Here is a 22,591-nt window from a genome sequence, read left to right on the forward strand (position 1 = left end):
GGATAGTGCAGGATCGGGATTAGCGCCTCTTCGCCAAACCAGGGCGGGCCGGACAAGCTGTGCATCACCATTCGATCATTCAATCAGCTTCTCGGGGGCGTGGAGGGCACAAGTGGGCATCGATTTTTCAGTTGGGAGCACGATGACAGGTCGCCGAGCAAGCCTCAACCGGAGAGCTTTAGGCTCACTGATCTCACTGGACTCACTGGGCCATCATGGGCTTAACTGGGCTCTGTTGATTGGGTCATAGCCCCATCCATGTCCTCTTAGGCTACCTCCGTAGGTTGCCTCCAGCTGTCGATCTGCCCACCAACATTGCTCGACTATCTCCATGATGCTCCGTTTACTTCCCGAACAAATTAATTGTTCCCCCAACTCCAACAATTTTTCAACGCTGCATCATGGTGCACCATGTCTTGTTGAGCGCCGACAAGGATGACGTCTATCTTTCTGCTGAAATATACCGAGGGCAACCGCCACTGCCGCTCGCCAGGCTACTAATGCATCTTATTGCCCCAATGTCCCCGCGGGCAAAGGGAAGAGAATCGTGATGAGCAACATCTTGCCTAGCATTTTTGACCAGAGCACTGGAGAATGATTTGACCCAAGCAGTTGCACAGATGGAGCCTCCGTATTTCGTATGTGGCATCCGTGCTGTCAGAACCGTATCAAGGACTTGCAAAAACTCTTCAGCCTCATGGGAAGCCTGATTTCCCGAGATCGATAATGATATTGTGGCGTCCTAGGCGGAGTCCTCCCCTGTTCAACTTACAATTTCGGACTCCGGTTTGGTTGCACTCAGTTGCTTGCATTTGCAATTAATCCACCGAGATCCCATCCCGATTTGTTAGCCTTGGGCAAATTCGGCAACGACTGTTCTCTACTTTGATCTCGGCCGTGCTGGCTGTCGTACGGGCGAAACAGAGTACAGTTGTTGCTGAGAAAGGACACTTGGGAAGTGGGAACGAAGGGTACGGAGTACGTACCTTTTTTCAGTCGCCGAGGCTGTCTCGTCTTATTTTGCGCTATCTGATTGATCGAAATATTCCCGAGCAATGGAATGTAAGATCTGGCACTGGTCAGGGGCACCCAGGGAAGATTTTTGGCCCCATCTTTCCAGTCTGGTGGGTTGGCCACTTATGCGCGACAATTTGCACTAAATATAGTGTTGGGCCCCCAGCGATATGTACAAGCCTCGGGAACTACGAGTACGAGGTACCACAGGACTCGACTTCGGTTCGACTGGGGCTGATTTACCTCACTGATTGCGCTCAAACTTTTGAGAGTTCGCAGGATCTCGCAGGATACACCTCGCGACTCGAAATTCGTGTGCTAAAGAATGACTTTCTGATGCTCTTATCATGCAAGGACTCAAAACACCTCGATGTCACGTGAGAAAGTACAAGGCTGAACATCCTTTCTACCCCCCGTACCACGCCCTGTGCACACAAGTACCCCTTTTCACCATAGCTCTTCTGGCCGACACTCTTGCCGGCCACAAACACTTGTACCAATCCTTTGTCCACTTGTGCTCTTCCATTCCTACCTGGCCATGGGTCGTCTTCCTCCTCCGGAAGGTTTCTGGCCCATTTTCCCATGACGCACTTCATGCAGTCCTGTCGCCTTTCATCCCCATCGTTTCCAGAGCCATGAACTGTGTTGATATCCCCCTCCGTCCCAATGAGCACGCAAGACTCTTCGCTCTGCCATGAACGTATGACGGTCGACAAGAACTCATATTGCATCGCAGAAAAGGCTACAGCACCTCTACATGGAGGCCAGATACACGTTGCAAAAGGAGACTACTAGACGCGTCACGGAAGCATGGCGGTCGCCTGGAGGTATCATACATCACATGTCATTTCTACTCTAACTGCATTAAAAAACTAGTCTTACAAAGCCACCACACCCTCCCCCCCCTCCCCGGACCCCCGGCCCCCGCCTAGGAGTCTTCGGGCCCCAGGTGGTAGACCCGGACCTTCTTGACCTGCCCAGGTCGGCGGCAACGACCAACCGCCTGCTCCATGATGGTGTCTCTCTCCGAGACAGAGTCCACCAACACCGGCCCAAGGAAGAGCACATTCCTTGCCATTTGCAAGTTGTGCCCAGCGGCCTCTGCCGAGTCCGTCTGAAGCACCAGGAGGGCCGTGCCCGTCCTAGCTGCCTCCTTGAAGTTCTTGACCTGGCGGTCCACGTAGGTCCAGCCATCAAAGCACTCAATGCCCATTTCATGGCATGCCTGGACAAACCCATCCTTGATTGATCGGAACTGGGCGAACACGACTCCAGACTCCTCACACCCAAACTCATCGCGGATGATAGACACAGCACATCGTGCCATTGATCCCTTGACCTTGTCGTCTATTTGCTGCAATTGGGGATCCAGGCGAAGCGCAAAACGGCTTGCAGGCTCGATATGGTCTGCAGAGAACGAAGAGCAGCATCTCTTGAGAGCTGGACAGTTTCCAGTCGGAGGGCAAGACTGACACGCAACAATATGACCGCATTCGGATACCATTGCCTGGGCAAGGTCTGAGATTGGTTGAGCACAGGTGTTGCAGTGTTCAAGGGGTTCCGATTTGACCACCGAGGAGACAACCTTGACGAAGCAAAATCGCGCAACATCTTGGGACAACTTCAGGACGAGATCGGTCGTGATGACAACTCGAGAATCCGTCGCCTTGTCGATAGCTTTGTTGCGCTTCGCTTTTTCTTCAGGCGTGAGCTCGTCGCTGTCCACGGTGGTTTCTTCCCACGGGGTCGGAGTGGGTTTTCTGGCGTTGGCCTTTGCATATCGCAGAACAGAATTCAGCATTGGAACAACATCCGGTGCATCAAAGTCTCTGGTCGTAACGTCCTTCACAAATCTGGCGAACATCTGCGTTGTCTTATGGTTTTGCTCAATGTACCACAATTCTTGCAAAGCCTTGAGTATTTCAAGGGCATTTTCCAGAATTGAAGTCGCAAGTCGCTGTCTCAAGGCAGACACAGCCTCTTCTTCGTACTGTTGCTCTCCGCTTTTGCCAATCTTAAGAATGTCATGTACGAAGGACGAAGCGCAAAGACGTGCAGCCGTAGGCCCGTTGGTCATTCCAATAGCCACTTTCATTTCGTCTTCGAATGTCCGAGCTGCGTTCTGGGCGTTCTTGGTTTGTTCTCTGGTTCGGTCGAACTTGCAGCCCTCGGCCTCCAACAGTTGGTTCACAGTACCCAGAGCGAGAATTTCAGACGGTCTAAGGCTGAAGGGTCTGTCCTCCGTAATCTTCTCTGGCACACGAACGCTGGGCTTGTTTTTGCGAATGAACACCTTCAAGAATTCCTTCGCATGATCGTAGACAGCATTTTTATACGCAGCGGACTCGACGTTCTTGAAGACTCTGAAGTCTTGTGCGTCAGTTCTGTCTTTGCGCATCATGACTCTATCTTTCCCAAACCCGAATTTGCCGTCTCGCTCGTTGTGGGTCGAGACGCGAGTGTTCAGGAGCTTTGCCATAGTGTTGACACCATCGTAGTCATGAATTGGAGGGGTCCCAGAGAGAAGCCACTTAGATGACGCACTGAGGTTCAATAGACCCAGCAAAGATTTTCCATGAACATATGTAAACTCGTCCACCATGATTCTGCGGAAGTGGAACATGTGAAGAAGCGGTGCTATTTCACCAGCTTCCCGAAAGACTCGTAAATTCTGCTCGAATTCCAGGAGAAGATCGGCACTCGTGGCGTTGGCGTTATCCTCGTCGTCATCATCGGAAGCCATAGGGTCCTGGTTTCGCTTCGCCTTTTGAGTCTTGCGGTTGATGACCTCCTGGAAACGATGATATTTGGATGTCTGAGAGCGAAGTTCTTCCCAATTCTTCCATGCTTGTTCCTGTTCTGACGGCAATTTCTGGGTAAGATATTTGAGGCCAAACAGAGCCTGCGTCAGCCATTGTTCGAAACCGCGACCAGGAGTACTTGGTGAATGTGGTGCACAAGCAAGGTTCTGCAGAAGATCCCAGTACTTGTCCTCCTCGAAAATGTCGAAAGGGACAAAGATCAGAGCGGCCGATCGAATGTCTTCGATAGTGTAGTTGGGAAGTTCTTTCGCCGTTCTAATCAGAATGTAGTAAGGTTGTTTAGGCCTCGGACGTGACGACTTCATCTGCGTCCAGGATGGCAGACAATTTTCAAGTTCCTCTTCCCATTGCTCTTTGATGTTCTTCGGCATAAGGATGATGGTGGCGTCGGTTTGGACCAAACTGTGAGGACATTCAGCACTGAAGGCCTGATTCGCTTGCAGTCTCTCATAGTCCAGACCGACGTGCGCTAGAGAGGTAAGTGTTTTACCACTTCCCACATTGTCTCCAATGATACCGCCACGTACAACCTTCTCAATGAAAGCTCGTGATTCAACATTCCAGCCAAGAGAAGGCAGACGGCATTCGACGAGACACAATTCTGCCCAAGCTTTCGGATTCTCTTCTTGGCTCATCATCCAGGCGAGTACTCTTCTTTGGGAGTCCCATAGAAGCCGCTTGCCGACATAACGTTTCTCGATTGGGACGGTATCATCATTCGATAGTATTTCGATGGGGCCAAATGTTGGGTAAGACGCAAAGCGATCGTGCCGGATGATGCGCCATTCGGCGATCCCTTCCTCCTCAACAAGATCAGGGTCATGGTGCAGCTGCGAGATGGCGCGATGCGTCAACGTTTTGATGTTGATCTCTACGTCGACCAGCGCATAATTTCCTAGGCTGTACAATTTCGCCATCGCCGGCTTTGGTCGTTCCTTCAATGCTTGCTCGTACTGTGCTGCTTGTTCCGCATCTTCAATTGCTTTGAGAACCTTCTTCTTGACCACCCATTTCAAAGCTGGCAATTCAGGAAGGCATGTTCGGCATTTCCAATTTTTCACCACCCCTATCTTTTTCCAGTTGCCATCCGCATGGACGACATCTGTGGCATAAGGCAGAGAAGAGGTAAAATTTTTCAAAGCTCCAGGCGCGTCTTCGATTTCGATCAAGACGGGTTCGAGGTGGCCTTTCGGCCACTTCTTCTGATGCTTCTCATCAAGAGGCACCTTAAGTGTTAAGACAGTGGAAGCTGCATCCTTGCAGACCAAGCGCGCCATGTCATCCGGGAAATTGACGGGAGCCCATTTCTTGAACATGTCGTCTGCCTCTGGAATTGTCATTGTGACAGATGGGAGTACTGTCCACTTGGTGAACGATTCACAATCGACCACCTGCTCATGCGAAATGAAGTCAGGGCCTTTTCCACAAGGTGGCTTCCAAGAGCGAGGGAATTTTGCTAAAATCGATCGATCGTCTTGGATTTCTTGTCGGGGTGGTGATTTCGACAGGACGAAGCAGTCCAGCTCGGAATTCTGCAAAGGGTCCGGTTTCAAGAAAGCATATATTGGATTCTCCACGGCAGACAACCCTGACTTCCTATGCAGTGTCTGGGAGGCAGCAGGACAATTTGGAAGAAGCTTATACTTGCCAGAGATCTGTTCCGATAGGGCCTCGCGATGTTCGTGGGATTCGGGGTGTAGCTCAATTTCCAATTCGGTGAAGCGATGTTCGTCCACAACTAATTCCTTCTCGAGACCAATGCGGGTTTTCCAGGACGGGGCTGTGGCACCGGATCCTCTGACCTTAACTTTTTGTTCAACAGGGCCGTTCCAAAAATACCATACGCCAGTGAACAGGTCTTTCCCAACAGGCATCTCCGCGATGTGGTGCTTCAATAGGTTTCGTACCATACTTCGAGAGGGTTCGTCGTGCTTTGGCTTTGCGAAGAGCCGCCACGCGGGTTGAGTGGTCAGCCATGGCATAATATGATCATGATTGTTACTATCGGGATGAGGCTTGGGAAGAAATTCGAGCTCAAGAATGGCATCGTCGGATTCGTAGAGAGCCTTCCATGTGTGGTTGAACACTACCTCGCGGAAGCGCACCGTGCCGTGCATGGAAGCAACGATACGCTCCTTGGCCTCTTTGCATGCATCCTTGTCGGAAGACATGTGCTGCCCGAATGAGAATGCAGGAAGATCCTCGTCACAATCCATGTGAATTGCCAACGCTGCAGGCAACGACTCGGTCAAAAGTCGAATGAATTCGCATGCTCGACTTCGATCAATGGCAATGAGAGGTTGCAAACCATCATGCGCTCTTCTGCTGCATTGAGAACAGCAAGTATACAAGCACCGAGGGCAAAACTTCAGCGCAGCATTGGTATGCTGGTCAAGGCCTTCACAGCCACAAAAGGGAAGCGAGTGAAACGCCGCGTCGGCAAGAGCCTCGATGGACAGGTTACCGCTGCGCCCTTGTGGTTGAGGAATTTCTTGCCATGTGCCCTTCTCAACCTGGTAGTCAAGCTGTTCAATCGATCTGCCAGCAGGAACCGTCTGTTGCATTGTTTTTGAGGCCTTCTTGCCACCGCCAGCCGCGTCAACATATTTTTGAAAGAGGCTCGTCTTCCCTTTATGGCAGGCCAGTAGAGCACCCAGAATGGCGGTTCCAATGACCGTAGTGGTCATCGCATTGCCCGCTAGATCCTGGAGCAATCCAGAAGATTCTTTGTTCAGGCTAAGATCACAGATGGGCATTCCTTGAAGAGCAAACGTCTCAAGACCAATGAGTGGACGTCCCCGTAATGTTTCAAAGAGACTCCCTTTCGGCGTCACACAGCCAACAATGCCCCATTTTCTGCTGTCGGTGTCTCGGTCGACATTTTGCGAGATGTTGATATTTCTGTGCTTGTATCGCATGTCGAAGTCTCTCTCTGAAGCATAGCGAAGGTAATTTAAATCGAGGAGCTCCACCACCCGCGGCGACTGACCAAGTGCCCATTCCTGCCATGCCGCGTCGTCTAATCTGCAAGGAGGGTGGTCTATCATCAGGGTGTACGGCGTGCGGTTTCCTAGGTGATTGTTCCTCCGTAGGATGTTGTGACGCTTGCGACAAGCGACCCAACCGTTCGACGATGCAGATTTGGTCAAGGAATAGTTCTTCTTCTTTTCAAACAGAAGGCGCGGATCAGACTCTGAAAGCATGAACTGGGTATAAGGTGATGACGCGCGGTGCTGAAAGAAGGCCATGTAGGAAGTCCAGTCGTGCGCAGCTTTCTTACAGTCAAGACCAACTTGATCAGCATGCTTCCTGTCAATCAAGAGACAGTATGCTCGATTCCGGGTTTGAGGAAGGTAGTAGTTGACAGTGTCTACTTTGATGACTTTGCAGTGGTAGCCGATTGCTAGAAAAGCCTCCGAGGCCTTTTTCCAGTCGGCTGTGATAACGTTCTCCAGCAGGATCACATTGGGACGGTAGACCTTCGCGTAATTGAAGACCCCAGCGAATGTCTGCGATGACTCGCCACCTTTTCTGCCTGAGGCATCAAACTCCGGTTTGCCTTCTTTGACTCTGAGAGCAGAAAAGTCCACGCAAGAAGCACCTGCGACCAGAATGTGAACATTTCTTGGTGGGTTGGCTGGTGCACCATATGCTGTGCGCGGCAAAAAGCTGTCATCGCCGAGGTTCTTGCTGTGAGTTGTGAACTCTGTCACGTCGCGGAAGAGCACAGGAGGCTTGAAGTTTCTTTCAATAAAAGCCTGTTTCTGCGGCTCAATCTCACAGCTTCCCACGTGCTGGAAATTGAAACCTTCCACGCCTTGAAACTTCAGGGATTGTTTGAGGAGCGTCATGGCGACTACAGGAGAATCTGTACCCGAACACAAAGTGAAAAGCCGGAGATCAACATCTTTGAAGGGACGGCAAGCGTCTGCAATACCCTGTTTCCATGCCTTTCGGGCGATGTGGTCAAATATTTCGTGGATGTCATGCAATGGGGCCGCTGTGCGGTCGAGACCAACATAATACTTATATGGCTCGCCATCCTTGCCATAGTAAGTGGAAACGGGACTCTCTTCACCATCGTCGTCGTCCATGCGAGAAGTATCGGCCTTGCCCTTGGCTGCGCGGATGTTCTCTATCTTGCAGGGTCCATCGAGAGCCGTCCCCAATGCTTTTTGGAGGTCTTCGTACTGTTCATTGTTGCCGCAGAGCTCTTTCAGAATGGATGATACTAACACTTCCGGCGGGTGTGGAGCATCCGAAGCCTCCGGACCCACAGTGCCCGAGAGGCCCTGAGCGTCTGGGGCGTTGGGAAGAGTAGAGCTCCCAGAAGCTGACGCTGGGGAATTCTCCACAGTGCCATTGATACGAGCCTGCACTTTGGCTTTTCGCTCGATGCCGTCGTCTTTTCTGCCCAGCATCGTGATTCTGGTGACTAGCTCTCCTCCTGTCAGGCGACCAGCACTTAGGTCCGAGATTGGGATGATGAGCTTGATGTCGCCGCGCTCTTCAGATGGAGTCTCGAGTTGCTTCTGGTCGTCAGTGTCCGATTCGCCTCGATTGTCTATATCATCTTTTCTTGTGAGAGCGTCACTAGCCACTGCATGTGACTCCGTCGTTGGCATCTCAGCCAGAGACCCGGCCTCAGAACCTGGCTCTTCGGACTCCTGAAGTGGGATCTGACTGGCATTTAGGCGTTTGCGCTGGTTATCTGCGTCGTCCTTGAGTTTTCGCTTTTGACCAGCCATTGTTTGTGATTGCACCGGTGGCAGTGGCCGACTTGAAAGGTCAGAGGACGCGGTTATCGCGATGAATGTAGGCCCGACTCAGTCTCATAGAGGGGGTAGTTGCCTTGAGTGACGGCTCTATGGGGGATCTGGAAGCATGTTTAGCTAAGACTGATGGCCGGCGCTGGCAGATACTCACGAACAGTTGCCTCCAGCGTTGCCAGTTGTAGCTGCAGTCTGTTGAATGAACTCCAATCTACGGCCTGCGTCGTACAACTTTGTGGCGCGTGCTGTTCTATTTTATCCAAATCTTTTGGCCAACTGTCTCTGGCTCCCAAGACGAAATATCGCGGTGACCACTGGCCGACGCGTGACACGATGTGTGACAAGGCAATCCCTCGAAGGAGCGACTGTCGTGCCAAATCGCTGGAAATAGTCAAGAAGAAGAGCGTAGGAATAGGCTGTGGAGGTTGTAAAGGATCGTGGATGTGGATAACGTGAATTGTGACTGGAAGAATGGTCTTGAGGCAGAGCTGGGAGGACTTGAAGAAAGAGCTTCTCGGCTCTTCAAGATGCCAGAAGATCTGGAGGGAAGAAGAAACCCTGTACGCTCCTGATTCTCAGTATCCAAACTGGCCCAAGATTGAGGGTTTTAAGAAAGGCCGAAGTGGTGTTGTTTGATTGTTGTTTGATCAGTTGACAATTTTGAAATTTAGAACAGAAGGGATGCGAGCCTCGCGGTTCAAGTGCTCTCCGATCCGCTCATGAAGTGTGGCTTTCGGCCAAGCAAGAGTCCTCTCGGCGTTCAGCACAATCTTTGAGTATCAAAATTGTTTGTCGAGCCTTTCCTCCTATTGATACTCTCTGTGGTTCTTGTAACAGTTCCAACTCCAGGATTCACTGGCACCAACCCCATGTTGCCCAGGACCATCGCCAGCCCTGGACAGCTAGCGACATCACAGGTCCGACCATTTCACCGAATTTCACCAGAAAGTCCTTGTGCATGGCTACTGCATGGTTGAAAAATCACAAAACTCTGTGTTTCTTTGTGTATCGCCCTGGCTGGATGTGCTCGCACTTGTCAACCAAGTTGTTGCCCCTAACTGGGATTTCGCATAGCTTCGTTTTAGACAGGAGCAGCTTATCATCGATTGTTGAAGTTGCCACAGAGCCAGGCAGCTCGCACGGCATAAATGCATGCTTATAGCAGGCTGCGAGTTGCAATACCAATTCATGGGCGAATACAAAGAGTCCAACCAACTAAGGCAGGTTGATCGACGGACCAGGCCTTGGAGACCTTATTCCTTCGGCTGGTGATTGCATGGCCCCAAAAGCCAAGTGACCCAAGTACATGCTAGCCATTGGGGCCTTCATCGACGAGGTTTGACCATTGTGCTCCTGGACGCAGTCTTGGTGCGTTTGATGTGTTCCAAAGCATTGTTCATGCCAATCGCTCTGCTCGTGCCAAGTCTGGAGCTCACAAGACTCGGACAGCATACACATGAAGACCATTTCCAGCAAGGCTCCCGGCCTCTGGTACCCGGATAGCCAAGCCAGTTGAGACACTCTCTGGCAAGCAAGTTCCCCCTTGCACGATCTTGGGATCATATCGCTGAGAAGAAGAAGTCCTATTTCTGACTGGCGTGAGTTCGAAGTGCTGCAACTTCCGTGACAAAGGTACGTATCTGTATAGCGAGATCGAGGCAACAACATATAGGCCGGCCCCCGGGCACCTGAACTTCGTCGCTATTCCGCATTCGAGGAAGGAGGAGTCCAAATATGATTTGCTCCAAACCCCGGAGATCGGGGCCGATACAAATTGCTGATTGGTTTCATGTCTAGGTGGATCCCTTGGCACGAGTTTAAGGAAACTTCATCTGCACGTATGGCTTGAAGGATGGGAACCGTCAAAGAAAAAGCACGAGACTTCGAGCTTTCTGCTGCAGAACCGTGGTACCCCGAAGTCATCGATGGTGGTTGGCTCTCGATGAGAATGGGCAATAGCTTGCAGTTGAGCTTGGGAGTCATCCGCAGGTAAGCGTCGAGAGTAGCGCTCGCTGCCAGGAAAGCTGTGCGAGTCAATATGCGGACAGCTTGATTGGCGCTTCCGAACGTCGTGGGAAGACAGTTATAGACCGGTGGATGTGATTAAATCTCATCGGGATGCCTCCGGGAAAAGGTTCTGCGCGTAATGAGCGAAGACATACCCATCCCGGGCTTTCTGTGGTCGCTTGCTCCCACACTTCTCCCTCTGTCGATCACCGGTGTGGTATGCCATCTCCTCATCAAGTCTTCCTATCATGTGGTATGTAATGATGCTTAACGTCTGTGAATATATCGGAAGTAGCATGGTCTCGGTCCTCGATCGGTTGATGATGGTTCTTGGAGGGTTCAGACTATGATGCACGGGATTGCGACAAGGCCACGTTCTGAGGAGGGGAGAGTCAATACTAACTTGCATGCACAACTCTGTGCAAGTCCCCCTCGAACAGCACAAAGGCCGTTGAGGGGGTGGAATCACTGTAAGAATGGACGGAAGGTGAGCATGACAGACGAGTTGGATGAAATATATTTGGGTGCATGGTCCCTCAACTAGCGCCTCGCTTGGGTTTCCCTTTGAGAGAATTGTCGATATTGAGGGCTGTATGTACTACTAACACTTGCTAAAGACAATTTCACCGGTTAGGACGACACCTGTGTTTGAGCAGGCAATAATATGGCATAGGTCCTAGATGTCTTTATGTTACCATAAGCCTTTGGTGTGGCACAAGAAAGGGGCTTTGTGGATGACATCTCATAAGGAAGCCTCCTGTTGAGATTTTGGTTACAGACAGGAATTGTACTTCTTCAACACCAGGGATCCTGATCAACAGGGCCACCACAGAACTCGGCCGCCTTCAATTTCACAGATTGCAGACTGCAGGCATCTGAACTGAGTGCGATGACAGCCCTTGACGACTGGTAATGAAGAGAGGTAGTCCAAGGTCAGCCCGTAGATCGGGCGAACGGACTAACACTTCAAATATAGAAGCTGACACGGATTTTTGAGAGAAGAATTGTTACATTGTGATCATGGACCGCTAACAACAGACTGGAAAGACCTTAGGCCCAAATAGCTTCCGTCCGAGTAAAATACAACTGGTATGTCTCCGCATCTTTTCTTATTTCCTGGAAGCTGTATCTTCTCCAGCTTTGACGTTGAGTCCAAGGCCGTCAGCATCAAGGTATAGCTTGTTCTTGCCTCCTGCTTCCTGCAGAATGCTTGCAATATTACGAGCATTCTCAATTTGTCTCAATTCGACGTAACTTCTGCTCTTCTTGATGGCATCACCGATCAACTCAGCTGATCTGGCTTCACCTTGTGCTCGAACAACCGTAGCTTGCTTCTCTTGTCTCGCCTTGTCGACCACGAATGCAGCTCTTTGGGCCTCTTGTTGTGCCACCTGTTTCGCTTCGACTGCGGCAGTAAACTCCGGGGAGAAGGACAGATGCGTCAGTGACACATCGTCAAGCATGATATTGAATCTTGCAGCTCTTCTCGTAAGGTTGTCCCGGACCAACCTTGCCACATTTTCTCTTTGTGTGATCAACTGGCTGGCGTTGAATTGCGCAACCACGCTCTTGAGCACTTCATTGACGATTGAAGGCAATACTCGTTCGTCATAATCTGTACCCAGTGTACGGTAGATTTGAGGTAATGCTTCGACCCGAGGTCTAGAAAGAACACGGCAGGTAATGTTGACCATCTGCAAGTCTTTCGTACCAGTCAAGGATGCGACATTTCTCGGCTTCGCGCGAACATCGTAATCGATAGGTGTCTCAAACCAGGGTATTCTGATATGCGTGCCTGGCTTTGTTAGCTGCATCCACCGTGCGTATGATCCTTCCACTTGCCTTCGTTGTAGATCTCTTTCGACACTCCAGATATCCTCTTGTATTTGATTGCGCGATGACCACCGTCAACTAGCCTGGTCAGAAACCTCCATAGATGTTATGTGGCACCAAACATACCGTTGAATATGGAATTTGAAAGGACAACTCCTGCTACGCCCAGGCCGATCAATGCAATGATTCCTCTGCCAGCGGCACCGCCTCCGGGAACTCCTCCGAAGCCTTGACCTCTGCGCTGCTGTAGCGTTCTCTGTATCTGTTGGAAGTGTTCTCTCGGATCGTACGACATCGCTGCAGGTCGCTACGGAAGGACGAAAGAAACGTCAACGGGTTGAGGTTCGGATGGGAGGCGCTGGCAAGCAAGCAGGCAAACGTCGATGATGATCAACGACTTTCTCGAGCTAAAGTCTAATGACTTTGCGGAGTTGCTTGGGCCTTGGCAGGTGAAGCAAATGCCGCCGCTTTATTCAAGCCACGATCTTCCGGAGTAGATCTCTTTGTTAAGGGCTCACTGCCTGGGCCGCTGATAATTCATACGTAGTAGGCTCATTAGGCGCTACTCCGCAAGCCCTGGGCACCGAGTTTGGAGCCTAGTCACTACCTCCTTGGCGCAGCTGCATGCATTTAGTCTGCGCCGGTCCTCGTCACTTTCAACTCAATAAGTCAGGTAGTAACACCGTGCTTCGTTCTTTTACTCGACCTCAGACTTCTCTGCTCGACACAGTCCCGCGCGACCTTCGCTCGCCTCCCTCACTATGGCTCCCGGTCAAAGTCGGAGTGTCTTTGTGGGCAACATTCCCTTCAGTAAGTCACAAACAGCGACCTAACATCGTGGTAGTATTCTAACCGTGAATAGACTTGAGTGAGGAAAACATCGTCAAGATCCTTAGTTATGCGGGCACCGTCGTCAAATTCCGGCTGATGACCAATCCCGACACTGGCAAATCCAAGGGTTTCGGTTTCGCAGATTTTCAAGACGCAGACTCGGCAGCCAATGCTGTGAGGAATCTGAACGACTTCGAGATCGACGGGCGCAAGATTCGCGTGGACTGGCCTCACAACAACGAGAAAGACTCAGTGCCGACGAACTATGACCAGACATCTGCGCCAGTAGCAGACGGATTCCCACCTCCAGCGCCGAATGCCTTACCTCCACTACCATCTGGTGTTGACGTACCTCCCAACCTCAGAGCCACGGACGCGATATCACAAACCCTCTCTACCCTCCCTCCACCTCAACTGCTTGACGTTCTCACACAGATGAAGGCCTTAGCAATATCGGACCCTGCAAGAGCAACATCACTTCTCAAAACCGCCCCGCAATTGTCTTTCGCAATATTTCAAGCCCTGATCCTGATGAACTTGGTTGATCCAAAAGTGCTGGCACAAGTCGTGGAACAAGCCGCAAGACCGCCTCAACCAGCTGCTGTCCTTCCCCCACAGCCCACGCCCCAACAGTACTCTGCACCTATGGTGCCTGGCCAGATGCCTCCTCGACCACCTCAGCAGTATCCACCTCCGCCAGCGCAACAACAGCCACCCCCACAAGCACAACCTCAAATATCTCAGCAGGAAATGATTCAGCAGATCCTAGCTATGGATCAGCGAACGATCGACTCCTTCTCACCTAATGAAAGGGCACAAATCATGCAGATCAGGGCGCAAATGGGTGTCAGATGAGACAGGAAGTCGTAAACACGCCGGATAGTGTCTCTACTCACATCTGCCAGCGCACACCAATGGAGCAAAGGCAGCGCCAAATCAGAACTTGAGAACTGTACTATACTGCACGCGGCACTACGAATTCTGGCCATCTTGCTAGAGACGGAGGTAGAGTCTTACACAGTCAGGCCACGGACGACGCAGTATGACCCGTTCCCAGCTATCTTGATAGACTTCAAGGCTTACCCTCGCGGACGAAGTAAACCGCGCCTCCTATTGCAACTTGAGCTGTGAGATTTCCAGCTTCAAACCCAGAGAGCAAGCTCTCTCGGTTACCAACGTCCTTTACGCTCCTCGAGCCATCGGAGCCGAGAGGCTCAGGAGCTGGCGAGGGGATCTTCGAGGATATTACGATTAACCTCCCTAGCGATGGGTATCTAGTGAGAAGCGTCGAGGTCTCTGCTAATGCAACTTGGCCATGAGACTCGTAGATAACGAGGTTCTCCTCAATCTCAATGCAAATCACCTATCTTCAAGTAATAGCATTTTCCCTCGGGGTATCTAATTTTGTTCTTCTATCGTGACTCATTCCGGGACTACCCCTCCTCCCATCATAGCGTTCATCACACTCTTCAACTCCCTTCCCTACTAGCCGGACTCGTCCCGATGCCCTCGTCTGTGAGCGCAGTTTGCGGCCGTAGCGGACTCCCCTTCCTCGCAGTCTCATCCTGCCTCTTCAACCATGACGCCCTACTCCCTCTGGGCCCGTCTCCCAGGCGCGGTGACGGCGACGGCGACGGCGACGGCGACGCCTGGTAATCCGAAACCGCCGTGATCGAGCGGGTTTGCGCCTCGCGCGGACTCCACGCCCCATTCTGCAGCCGCGGGCTCATCGGCGGTCCCGGACTCGGGCTTCCAGCATAATACTGATACTGATAATCCTCGCCCCGTCGTTTCATTGGACTCTCATCGTACGGATCCCAGCCTACTCTTCGTCTCGCCTCGGCGCGGAGAGCTTGTCTGTAGTTCTCATCTCCACCGGCGCCGGTCGTCGCGCTCTCCTCGAGGAAGAAATTGAGCAGCTCATCAGTAATGCTCAGGTGTGATTGTTGTTGGAACTGCTGGAGCGACGTGAGTCGCAGCAACAGCTCGAGGAGGGACAGGGACGTTTTGATCGCGTTGATCCATGGAGCAGTCTGGTTCGTGATTGGTCGTGGTTGGAGCTGTGGTGCTGGACTATTGTTGTTGCTGATGCGCATCTTCGAGACTGAATCCGACAACTGCGAAGTCTCGACATCGACATCACCACGCGATGTATCTGCTTCTTCGGCCTCAGACTCGGAATCCTCAGCGTCGGATTCTGTGTACACTTCGAACGCAATCCACTCTGGATCCAAGGAGGGCGGGAAGCGCCACGGATCGCGCTGACGACGATCACGATCCGTGTCGAAATATTCTGGTTCTCGGCGCGTTTGATCGGGGTGCACGTCCGTCGGGCTATCTTTTTCCACCATTCTTCGTGGGGGCACGGCGTTGACGTCGCGCTTGAGCAGAAGGACGGGATGGTTGCTCTCTGCATCGGAACCGATGTTGAGAACTTTACTTGTGTCAGCGTAGAAGATCTTCGAGATTTCGTGGATTGGTATCATCTCTCGCATGCCAGCGAGTCTGACATCATCAAAGGGCCCTGGGCGGGCTTGGTCTTCCTCAAAATCGTGTACGCGGTCGTCGTCCAAGTCTTCAATGATCATCATCTGGTAGGCGTACTCGTCACTGCGGGAATCTGCGGGTATGACTTTGGATGTGTCCACGTCCGATACAGAACCTGGTGAGACGATCTCGACCGAGGGGACGGCGTCTGAACCGGAGCCCGTACCGACCACGACATCGAGCGGGACTCGGCGTAATTTGACTCGAGCCTTGTGAATTACTTCTTTCCAGGTGGTTTCTCGTATTTCTTCTTCATTTTGTGGCCGATCATGGCCGGCAAATAGCATGTACACTGTCAAAGTGAACGTTGGGCCAATCTGTACAGCGTTTTGTGGAGATAGTGAGTATTGTGTATCGCCTGCTGTGAGGAAGGTGCTGGCTTGTAGTAGTCGAGATGGGGAGACTGTATGAGGAAGAGACGTTGAGAGACTTGCGCCGGATGTGGCGATGGCTAGGTTGATGAGAGGAATCGCGTCCTCGATACGGCTCAGCAGTTGCTTCATGTCGTTGACAATAAGCTTCATTTCGAACTCGTTCTGGGTCTTCATCTGGCTGCTGAGTTTGCTACTTCTAGCAGCACTCTCCTCAGCAGCCGCCGCCTTAGCTAGTCGTTGACCGAGGGACTGGATGTCCAGACGCAGTTCTTTGGTCAAGGCCACTGCGGACTCCAGAGATGTGTTGCCTCGTGCGGCGATGAGTTCGATCATGTCGATAGCTGGCGAGATGATGCTTATTTTGTGCTGGAGACGGTGTTGGAGTGCAATAAGCTCGTCCTTCACACTGCTCTTGGGTGCATTCCTGAGGTATCTGTTTGATTGTCTGATAGCGTAGGTCGCGGTCAAGGTGAGTCCAGACCGGATGGCATAGTTCATCGCCTGCTGGGTCACTTTCCCCAGGAACATGTCCATTTTGCCTAACAACAACAAGGAATTGACTGAAACTGATGTTGTGGTCTCAGCGGTACCTCACCAGTATGCAGCCTTGCATTTACGGTCAGGCACCATGCCACCGGGACGGTATGCTCTTCACGCTTCCTCACAGCACCAGATTGTGATCCGCATGGTTCAATAATCAATAATTTACAACAACTGAGGGGCAGTCATCATCAATGCGAGATATTAGCTAGCCTGCTTCATTTAATGTGCAAATGAAATACGGAGGAGTAATTGTCATTCAATATTCGCGTGGTACTCGTCGAGTCGTTCACCATCCGGAATCCAACCAACTACGTCAATTCAAACGATGTAAACGATCCATATTTGGGTTAGCTGCAGTCGAGTCAACTACGAAAATATGGCCCCTCCACCGTCCCATTATTCAAACTGCGCCTCAAATTGACCGCGACCCAGACTCAACGCACCGAATTTCCAAATTCTGTCTGTGATTCCTACACACATCGACTCAAAGATTTTGCAATCGATCTCCTGCCGACCTCTCCTTCCCCTCTGCTAACGTCGACGAATATTACAACGTCCATCATGGCGGGCAATTTCGATTCGTGGGAAGATGCAGCGGCGCAAGATGAAGACCTTTCAAGACAGACACAAAACATGAACATGAACGCAAACTCATTCAGGCCTGGAGCCGGTGCTTTTCAGCCTGGAGCCGGTGCTTTTCAGCCTGGAGCCGCTTCGTTTCAGCCTGGCGCTACCACGTTCCAACCTGGTCAGCCATATCAACAGAACGGCTACCAAAACTACGGCTATGGCCAACAGCAAGGCTACAATCAATACCCTCAATATAGCCAAGGTTTTAATCAGTACCAACAACCTCAGCAGCCTCAGCAGCCTCAGCAACAACAGCAAGGATACAACCAAGGATATAGCGGTCAATTTGCTGCTTACAATCAGTCACCTGGGGCTTTCCAACCACGACAAGGCGCTCCCATAAGCATTGCCAAAAGATCAGACCCTCAGCCTGCAGCTGCACAAACACCGGCACCTCAGGGTCAGCCGACCCCAGCCCCAGCCGCTGAGAAGGCACCAGCCCCCGCACCAAAGCCGGCGGCGGCGGCACCTCCCAAAGCGAAAGTCCTGTCAATTGGTGTCCCTACCTCTACATCTGCGTCTCCGAAGAAACCCGCCTCACCTACAACCAAAGATGCGCCTGCCAAAGTGGAAGCGAAATCCGACACAAAACCAGAAGCTGGATCAAAAGTGACAGCAGCCAAAGCCGTCGAGAAAACCGGCGAAAAGGTGTCGGGCAAGACCTCACCAGCACCATCCTCAGGCAAATCCTCCCCAACACCGGCCGATGCTAAGAAGACACGGACCGCAGAGGAAATTGCTGCAGAACAAACAGCAGATGTCGACGCATCAGTGTTGGAGGAAATGTACGGAAAAGAGCATGTCAACATCATTTTCATTGGCCACGTCGATGCTGGAAAATCAACTCTGGGCGGCCAAGTCCTCATTCAGACAGGCATGGTTGACGAGCGAACACTAGACAAGTACAAGAGAGACGCCAAAGACGCTGGTCGTGAAACATGGTACATCTCCTGGGTGCTGGACTTGAACAAGGAAGAACGAGCCAAGGGCAAGACCGTCGAAGTTGGCCGAGGCTTCTTCGAGACCGACAAACGACGATACACCATTCTCGACGCACCAGGCCACAAAACTTACGTACCAAATATGTTGAGCGGTGCCGCCCAAGCCGATGTCGCCATTCTGGTCATCTCAGCGCGAAAAGGCGAATTTGAAACCGGCTTTGAAAAGGGTGGTCAAACACAAGAACACGCCATGCTGATTAAGACTACGGGCGCCAAAGAACTGGTCGTGGTAGTCAACAAGATGGATGACATCACCGTAGAATGGTCCAAGGAACGCTACGACGAGATCGTGGGCAAACTGAAGCCCTATCTCAAGAAGCGAATAGGTCTGGACTCGACTTTTATGCCAATCTCGGCCCAGACTGGTCTCGGCGTCAAAGACAGGATTCCCAAGGACGTGGCGTCATGGTACGACGGCCCCTCCCTGCTCGAATTTCTAGACGGCATGGCCAAGATCCAGCGCAACCTCAACGCGCCGTTCATGATGCCTGTCGGCGCCAAATACCGAGACATGGGCACCATGGTCGAAGGCCGTATCGAAGCCGGCGTTGTCCAGAAGACAGCCTCGTACGTCATGATGCCGAACAAGGAAGAAGTCGGAATCGCTGCGTTGTACGGTGAGACCGAAGAAGAAATCCCTTACGCGGTCTGCGGCGACCAAGTCCGTATGCGTCTTCGCGGTATTGAAGAGGAAGACATTTTGCCAGGTTTCGTCCTGTGCTCTCCGAAGCGGCTGGTTCACTGTGTGAAAGAGTTCGAGGCGCAGATCAACATCGTCGAACTTAAGTCGATCTTGTCGGCCGGTTTCAATTGTGTGGTGCACGTCCACGCTGCCACGGAAGAAGTCACGTTTGCGGCGCTGTTGCACAAACTTGAGCCCAGGACAGGACGGAAGAGCAAGAAGCCTCCGCCATTTGCGGCCAAGGGACAGAACATTATCGCACGACTACAGGTTACCAGTGGGGCTGGCAGGATCTGCGTTGAGCGATTCGAGGACTATCCACAATTAGGTCGCTTCACGCTGCGTGACCAGGGTCAGACTATTGCTGTGGGCAAGATTACGAAGTTGATCTTGGATGAGGATTAAGTGCGGGAGGAACCTCGCTCTACCTCTCCAAGTCCAGCTCCCCGGGCCGGATCTTGTTCCTGGTTGGCAGTCGCATAACACCCAGAAGCGAAGCAGACAAAGCATAATGATTGAAATGACCAAAACGAAATGGCATCGCCAAAGGGTGAAAGATGGTCTTACTCTTGAACAGGTAGAACCGCAGCATCAACGGGGCAAATGACACTTTGGATGGGAGCATAGATTGTTGGCGTGGGACCCGCACTTCACGAAAGCATAGAGCTTTACAATACAGCCGAACCGTAGCTCTAAATTAACAAGCAAGAAGAAGACAAGAAATAAAACGCCAGAGTATATGCAGAAGAAGCTCACCACAATTTCTCTTGTCGGGGAGCGGCAATCCAGTCCCAAGTTTTCGAGCCCACCATTATCAACAGTAAATACTTCCTCAAGCTTCTTTGTTTCCAGCCTGTCCGCCTCAGGCGCATTGCTTTTTGCTGGGGGCAGTCAAAGATAAGTAAGTACAAAAGTGACCCTCTAGAAGTACATGAATGTTTGGTATATCACGCTTTCCTTGCTTCGAGAGACCAAAGAAGCTCCAGTGAAGAAGGCTTTCCTTTCTTGCTTTGCACACCCCCCCGGATCAGGAGGCCAGGCCAAAGAGGCAGATCTGTATTCTGCAAGCGCGATTCAAGCGCCCCAGGACCCAAGGCCGGTCTTATGACGGCAATCGCACTGGCAAGCACCAGGATCCGCAAATCCGCCACACAAGAAGATGGAAAAGGCGTGACATGTGCAGTAAATTTCCTATCAGCCAGAGAGTGCAACGTCATGGCGCTTCTCGAGCCCTTTCCGTGTGTAAAGCGGGCCGCCGAGGGATGAAACAACCACAGGATGGATAAAGCCCTTCTCCATCTGGAACGACGGGCGCTCCTCGATCACCAGGCGCTGACATCAAAGCTGGCCTGGAAGATGGTCAGTATAACTTTCTTCCAACAATCTAATCTTCTTGACGTACCTCATCAAAGTAAGTAGTGACAACGGTCCTATCAGCAAACTTTCTGCCCGCCAGAGCCTGCAGCGCCTTCTTCGCCGACTCCGAGTCTTCGTATTTGATGAAAATCTTGCCCACGCCAGCAGACTGTCTGCTGCCGCCTGAAGGACGTGGGATCTTCATGGCCACGATCTTGCCATACTTGGAGCATTCCTCCATGACATCTTCGCAGATTTCTATCACTATTGTCAGCATCGACTGGTTGGCTTAGGGCAACGGCTGGTTGCGCCTTACCTTCATAATCGTCGTTGTCTATAAGTTCCTCGGCCGTTACCATGTTGAGCAACTGAAGGACGCGCCCTTCCTCAAAGGCATCAGAAGTAGTGCCAGCAAACATGGACATGGCGTTGACGCCCATCTCCAGACCGGCGCCCTGAGTGAAGCCGATACTGGCTCGGGTGACTTTGATAGCGCTACCTGCCAAATCCATGCCATTTAGACCTTCGATGGCCACGGCAGTGACGGCAGGGTCGACGTATTCGCAGAATGCTATACCCTAGAGATCGGTCAGTAGCGTACCACATGCTTTACGCAATCTATGACTCACCCTTGACTCTGGAGCATCTGCGTCTCTAACCAATACGAACGCTTTCAGCTCTCCAAATGCCTTTAGCAGCTCAAGAACCTGGTCGTCCGTCAGGAACGGCGGCAGGTTGGTGATAGACAATTTGTTGGCAGTGTCGGGCACTTCTGTGGATATCTCGCCCTCGGTATACGCATCCTCATCTGCTGAAGGCACAATATAGTCTTTCGGCCTCCGAATTTCCAGACCTTTCGGTGCTCCAGTGCCATTGCCGTTCATTTCGGTGTGGTGTTCTTCCATGGTGATGCCGTCCATAGCCAGAGCCACTGTCGCATCTGACGGTGATTTGAACTCCACGAGTGCGAAACTTCGATCTTCGGCAATATTGGCTTGTACGCAGGGGTCGCTGGCCTTGGTGACGTTCAGGCCATTGAGCTGCAGGTTGAAGAATTGTAGGAGGCCGTCTTCCGTGACAGACGCGGGTAGGTTATGAACAAACAGTCGCTTCGACTGTCTTGCATTCAAAGGTTTCAATGCGGTGGTGGCTGCGGCACTTGCTGGCTGGTTCATGAAAGCCTGTAGTCTGCTAGGATCCATCTGCTGCTGGCGAGGTGCGCCCGGTAGAGGGAACATTCCTGACATTTTGGCTTGTTCAGCCGTGACATTTTCATAGCCTGGAGGCTTGATGTCCCATTGTGTCATTCTCCTCTTACGCTCTGTTATCGGTACGACGTCCGTCAGATCTGGTGTCGGCTCTCGTTTCTTTGGAGGAGGACTGTTCTTCCGGCCTTGCGCTTGTGCGGCGAATTCATCGCGGTCTTCTCGACCACCGCGATCTCGATCCCGCCCACCGCCACCACCACCTCTTCTGTCATCAAAGAGGTCACGGTCTCTCCGTCGGTCGTCATCGCGGCGCCTTGGGCCCCTGTCTCTGTCCCATTCACGATCATCACGTCTTGAACCATATCGATCTTCTCTCTCTCGGGCGCGGTAGTCTCGACTGGAAGAGTACGAGTTATCGTGATCGCGTCGTGATGATCGATGGTGTGGGGATCGTGAGCGTCTTCTGTCGCCTCTATCTCGATTCCTGTCACGGTCGCGGTCTCTTCGGTCGTCTCGATCGTACCTCGAACCCTGCAAGCTGTCAGTAATCGCATTGGGTTTGCGGATGGTAGTTCGGTATACATGCTGATCCCTCGAGCGTCCCGCATCTATCCCAGTCAGCGACGAAGTTGCAGAAGTCTGGGATTACATACCTCGCGAGGAGTAGTTGTCGCCGTTCATTGCGGAAACTCGGGCTGGAAATTTGGCACTTTTCTTCGCTGCACGACAAGGAACAAGGAACGATGGCAAGGAGAGGTAGAATTTCAGACTCTGCCGCGTGAGGTGTCCTGTCCCAGTGCGGATTGGTTGTAGCAAAGATCTCAAAGTGCTTTCAATTGCAGTAGCTACTGTACAAGACTCCGGGTGCACCCAACACCAGCCATAGGAGACCTTTCGAACTTTGGATCTCCAGTCTCTTGGCGGGCTGGCCATCACGCTGCTTTAGCCAAGCAGAACATCACAATAGCCTG

General features: G+C 51.9%; 6 protein-coding genes across 6 annotated transcripts; 2 read left to right on the top strand and 4 right to left on the bottom strand.

Moving 5' to 3' along the window:
- Window positions 1-1,942: 1,942 nt before the first annotated feature.
- PV05_11357 (uncharacterized protein) lies at window positions 1,943-8,657 on the bottom strand (the record flags this gene model as incomplete). Its single annotated transcript, XM_013454834.1, has 1 exon — window positions 1,943-8,657. The coding sequence occupies exon 1, from the start codon at window positions 8,582-8,584 to the stop codon at window positions 1,943-1,945; it is 6,642 nt and encodes a 2,213-aa protein (XP_013310288.1). The 5' UTR covers window positions 8,585-8,657.
- Window positions 8,658-11,604: 2,947 nt separating this feature from the next.
- PV05_11358 (uncharacterized protein) lies at window positions 11,605-12,898 on the bottom strand. Its single transcript, XM_013454835.1, has 3 exons — window positions 12,575-12,898; window positions 12,458-12,526; window positions 11,605-12,410 (listed from the first exon to the last, which is right to left on the bottom strand). The coding sequence occupies exons 1-3, from the start codon at window positions 12,741-12,743 to the stop codon at window positions 11,725-11,727; spliced, it is 924 nt and encodes a 307-aa protein (XP_013310289.1). The 5' UTR covers window positions 12,744-12,898; the 3' UTR covers window positions 11,605-11,724.
- Window positions 12,899-13,124: 226 nt separating this feature from the next.
- Window positions 13,125-14,656, top strand: PV05_11359 (uncharacterized protein). The gene is made up of 2 exons (XM_013454836.1): window positions 13,125-13,258; window positions 13,311-14,656. The coding sequence occupies exons 1-2, from the start codon at window positions 13,210-13,212 to the stop codon at window positions 14,132-14,134; spliced, it is 873 nt and encodes a 290-aa protein (XP_013310290.1). The 5' UTR covers window positions 13,125-13,209; the 3' UTR covers window positions 14,135-14,656.
- On the bottom strand, window positions 14,644-16,743 carry PV05_11360 (uncharacterized protein). Its single transcript, XM_013454837.1, has one exon. It carries the CDS (start codon window positions 16,732-16,734, stop codon window positions 14,749-14,751), a length of 1,986 nt encoding a protein of 661 aa, XP_013310291.1. The 5' UTR covers window positions 16,735-16,743; the 3' UTR covers window positions 14,644-14,748.
- Window positions 16,744-17,158: 415 nt separating this feature from the next.
- On the top strand, window positions 17,159-19,865 carry PV05_11361 (uncharacterized protein). The gene has a single exon (XM_013454838.1). The coding sequence runs from the start codon at window positions 17,305-17,307 to the stop codon at window positions 19,459-19,461; it is 2,157 nt and encodes a 718-aa protein (XP_013310292.1). The 5' UTR covers window positions 17,159-17,304; the 3' UTR covers window positions 19,462-19,865.
- A 513-nt stretch (window positions 19,866-20,378) lies between these two features.
- On the bottom strand, window positions 20,379-22,553 carry PV05_11362 (uncharacterized protein; the record flags this gene model as incomplete). The annotated part of the gene is made up of 6 exons (XM_013454839.1): window positions 20,379-20,405; window positions 20,459-20,670; window positions 20,729-20,990; window positions 21,042-22,151; window positions 22,203-22,228; window positions 22,274-22,553. The coding sequence occupies 6 exons, from the start codon at window positions 22,551-22,553 to the stop codon at window positions 20,379-20,381; spliced, it is 1,917 nt and encodes a 638-aa protein (XP_013310293.1).
- Between the last annotated feature and the right edge of the window lie 38 nt (window positions 22,554-22,591).

The sequence above is a fragment of the Exophiala xenobiotica genome (genome assembly GCF_000835505.1).
Source record: "Exophiala xenobiotica strain CBS 118157 unplaced genomic scaffold supercont1.7, whole genome shotgun sequence".
NCBI classification, from domain to species: Eukaryota; Fungi; Ascomycota; class Eurotiomycetes; order Chaetothyriales; family Herpotrichiellaceae; genus Exophiala; species Exophiala xenobiotica.

Bases quoted from the DNA above. Each gene is read 5' to 3' on its own strand.
- PV05_11359 (XM_013454836.1), top strand. From the start codon at position 13,210: ATGGCTCCCGGTCAAAGTCGGAGTGTCTTTGTGGGCAACATTCCCTTC. The intron at 13,259-13,310 runs GTAAGTCACAAA...AACCGTGAATAG, and splicing joins TGTGGGCAACATTCCCTTCA to ACTTGAGTGAGGAAAACATC.
- PV05_11361 (XM_013454838.1), top strand. From the start codon at position 17,305: ATGGCGGGCAATTTCGATTCGTGGGAAGATGCAGCGGCGCAAGATGAA.
- PV05_11360 (XM_013454837.1), bottom strand. From the start codon at position 16,734: ATGGACATGTTCCTGGGGAAAGTGACCCAGCAGGCGATGAACTATGCC.
- PV05_11358 (XM_013454835.1), bottom strand. From the start codon at position 12,743: ATGTCGTACGATCCGAGAGAACACTTCCAACAGATACAGAGAACGCTA. The intron at 12,527-12,574 runs GTATGTTTGGTG...TGACCAGGCTAG, and splicing joins TTCAAATTCCATATTCAACG to TTGACGGTGGTCATCGCGCA. The intron at 12,411-12,457 runs GCAAGTGGAAGG...TAACAAAGCCAG, and splicing joins GAAAGAGATCTACAACGAAG to GCACGCATATCAGAATACCC.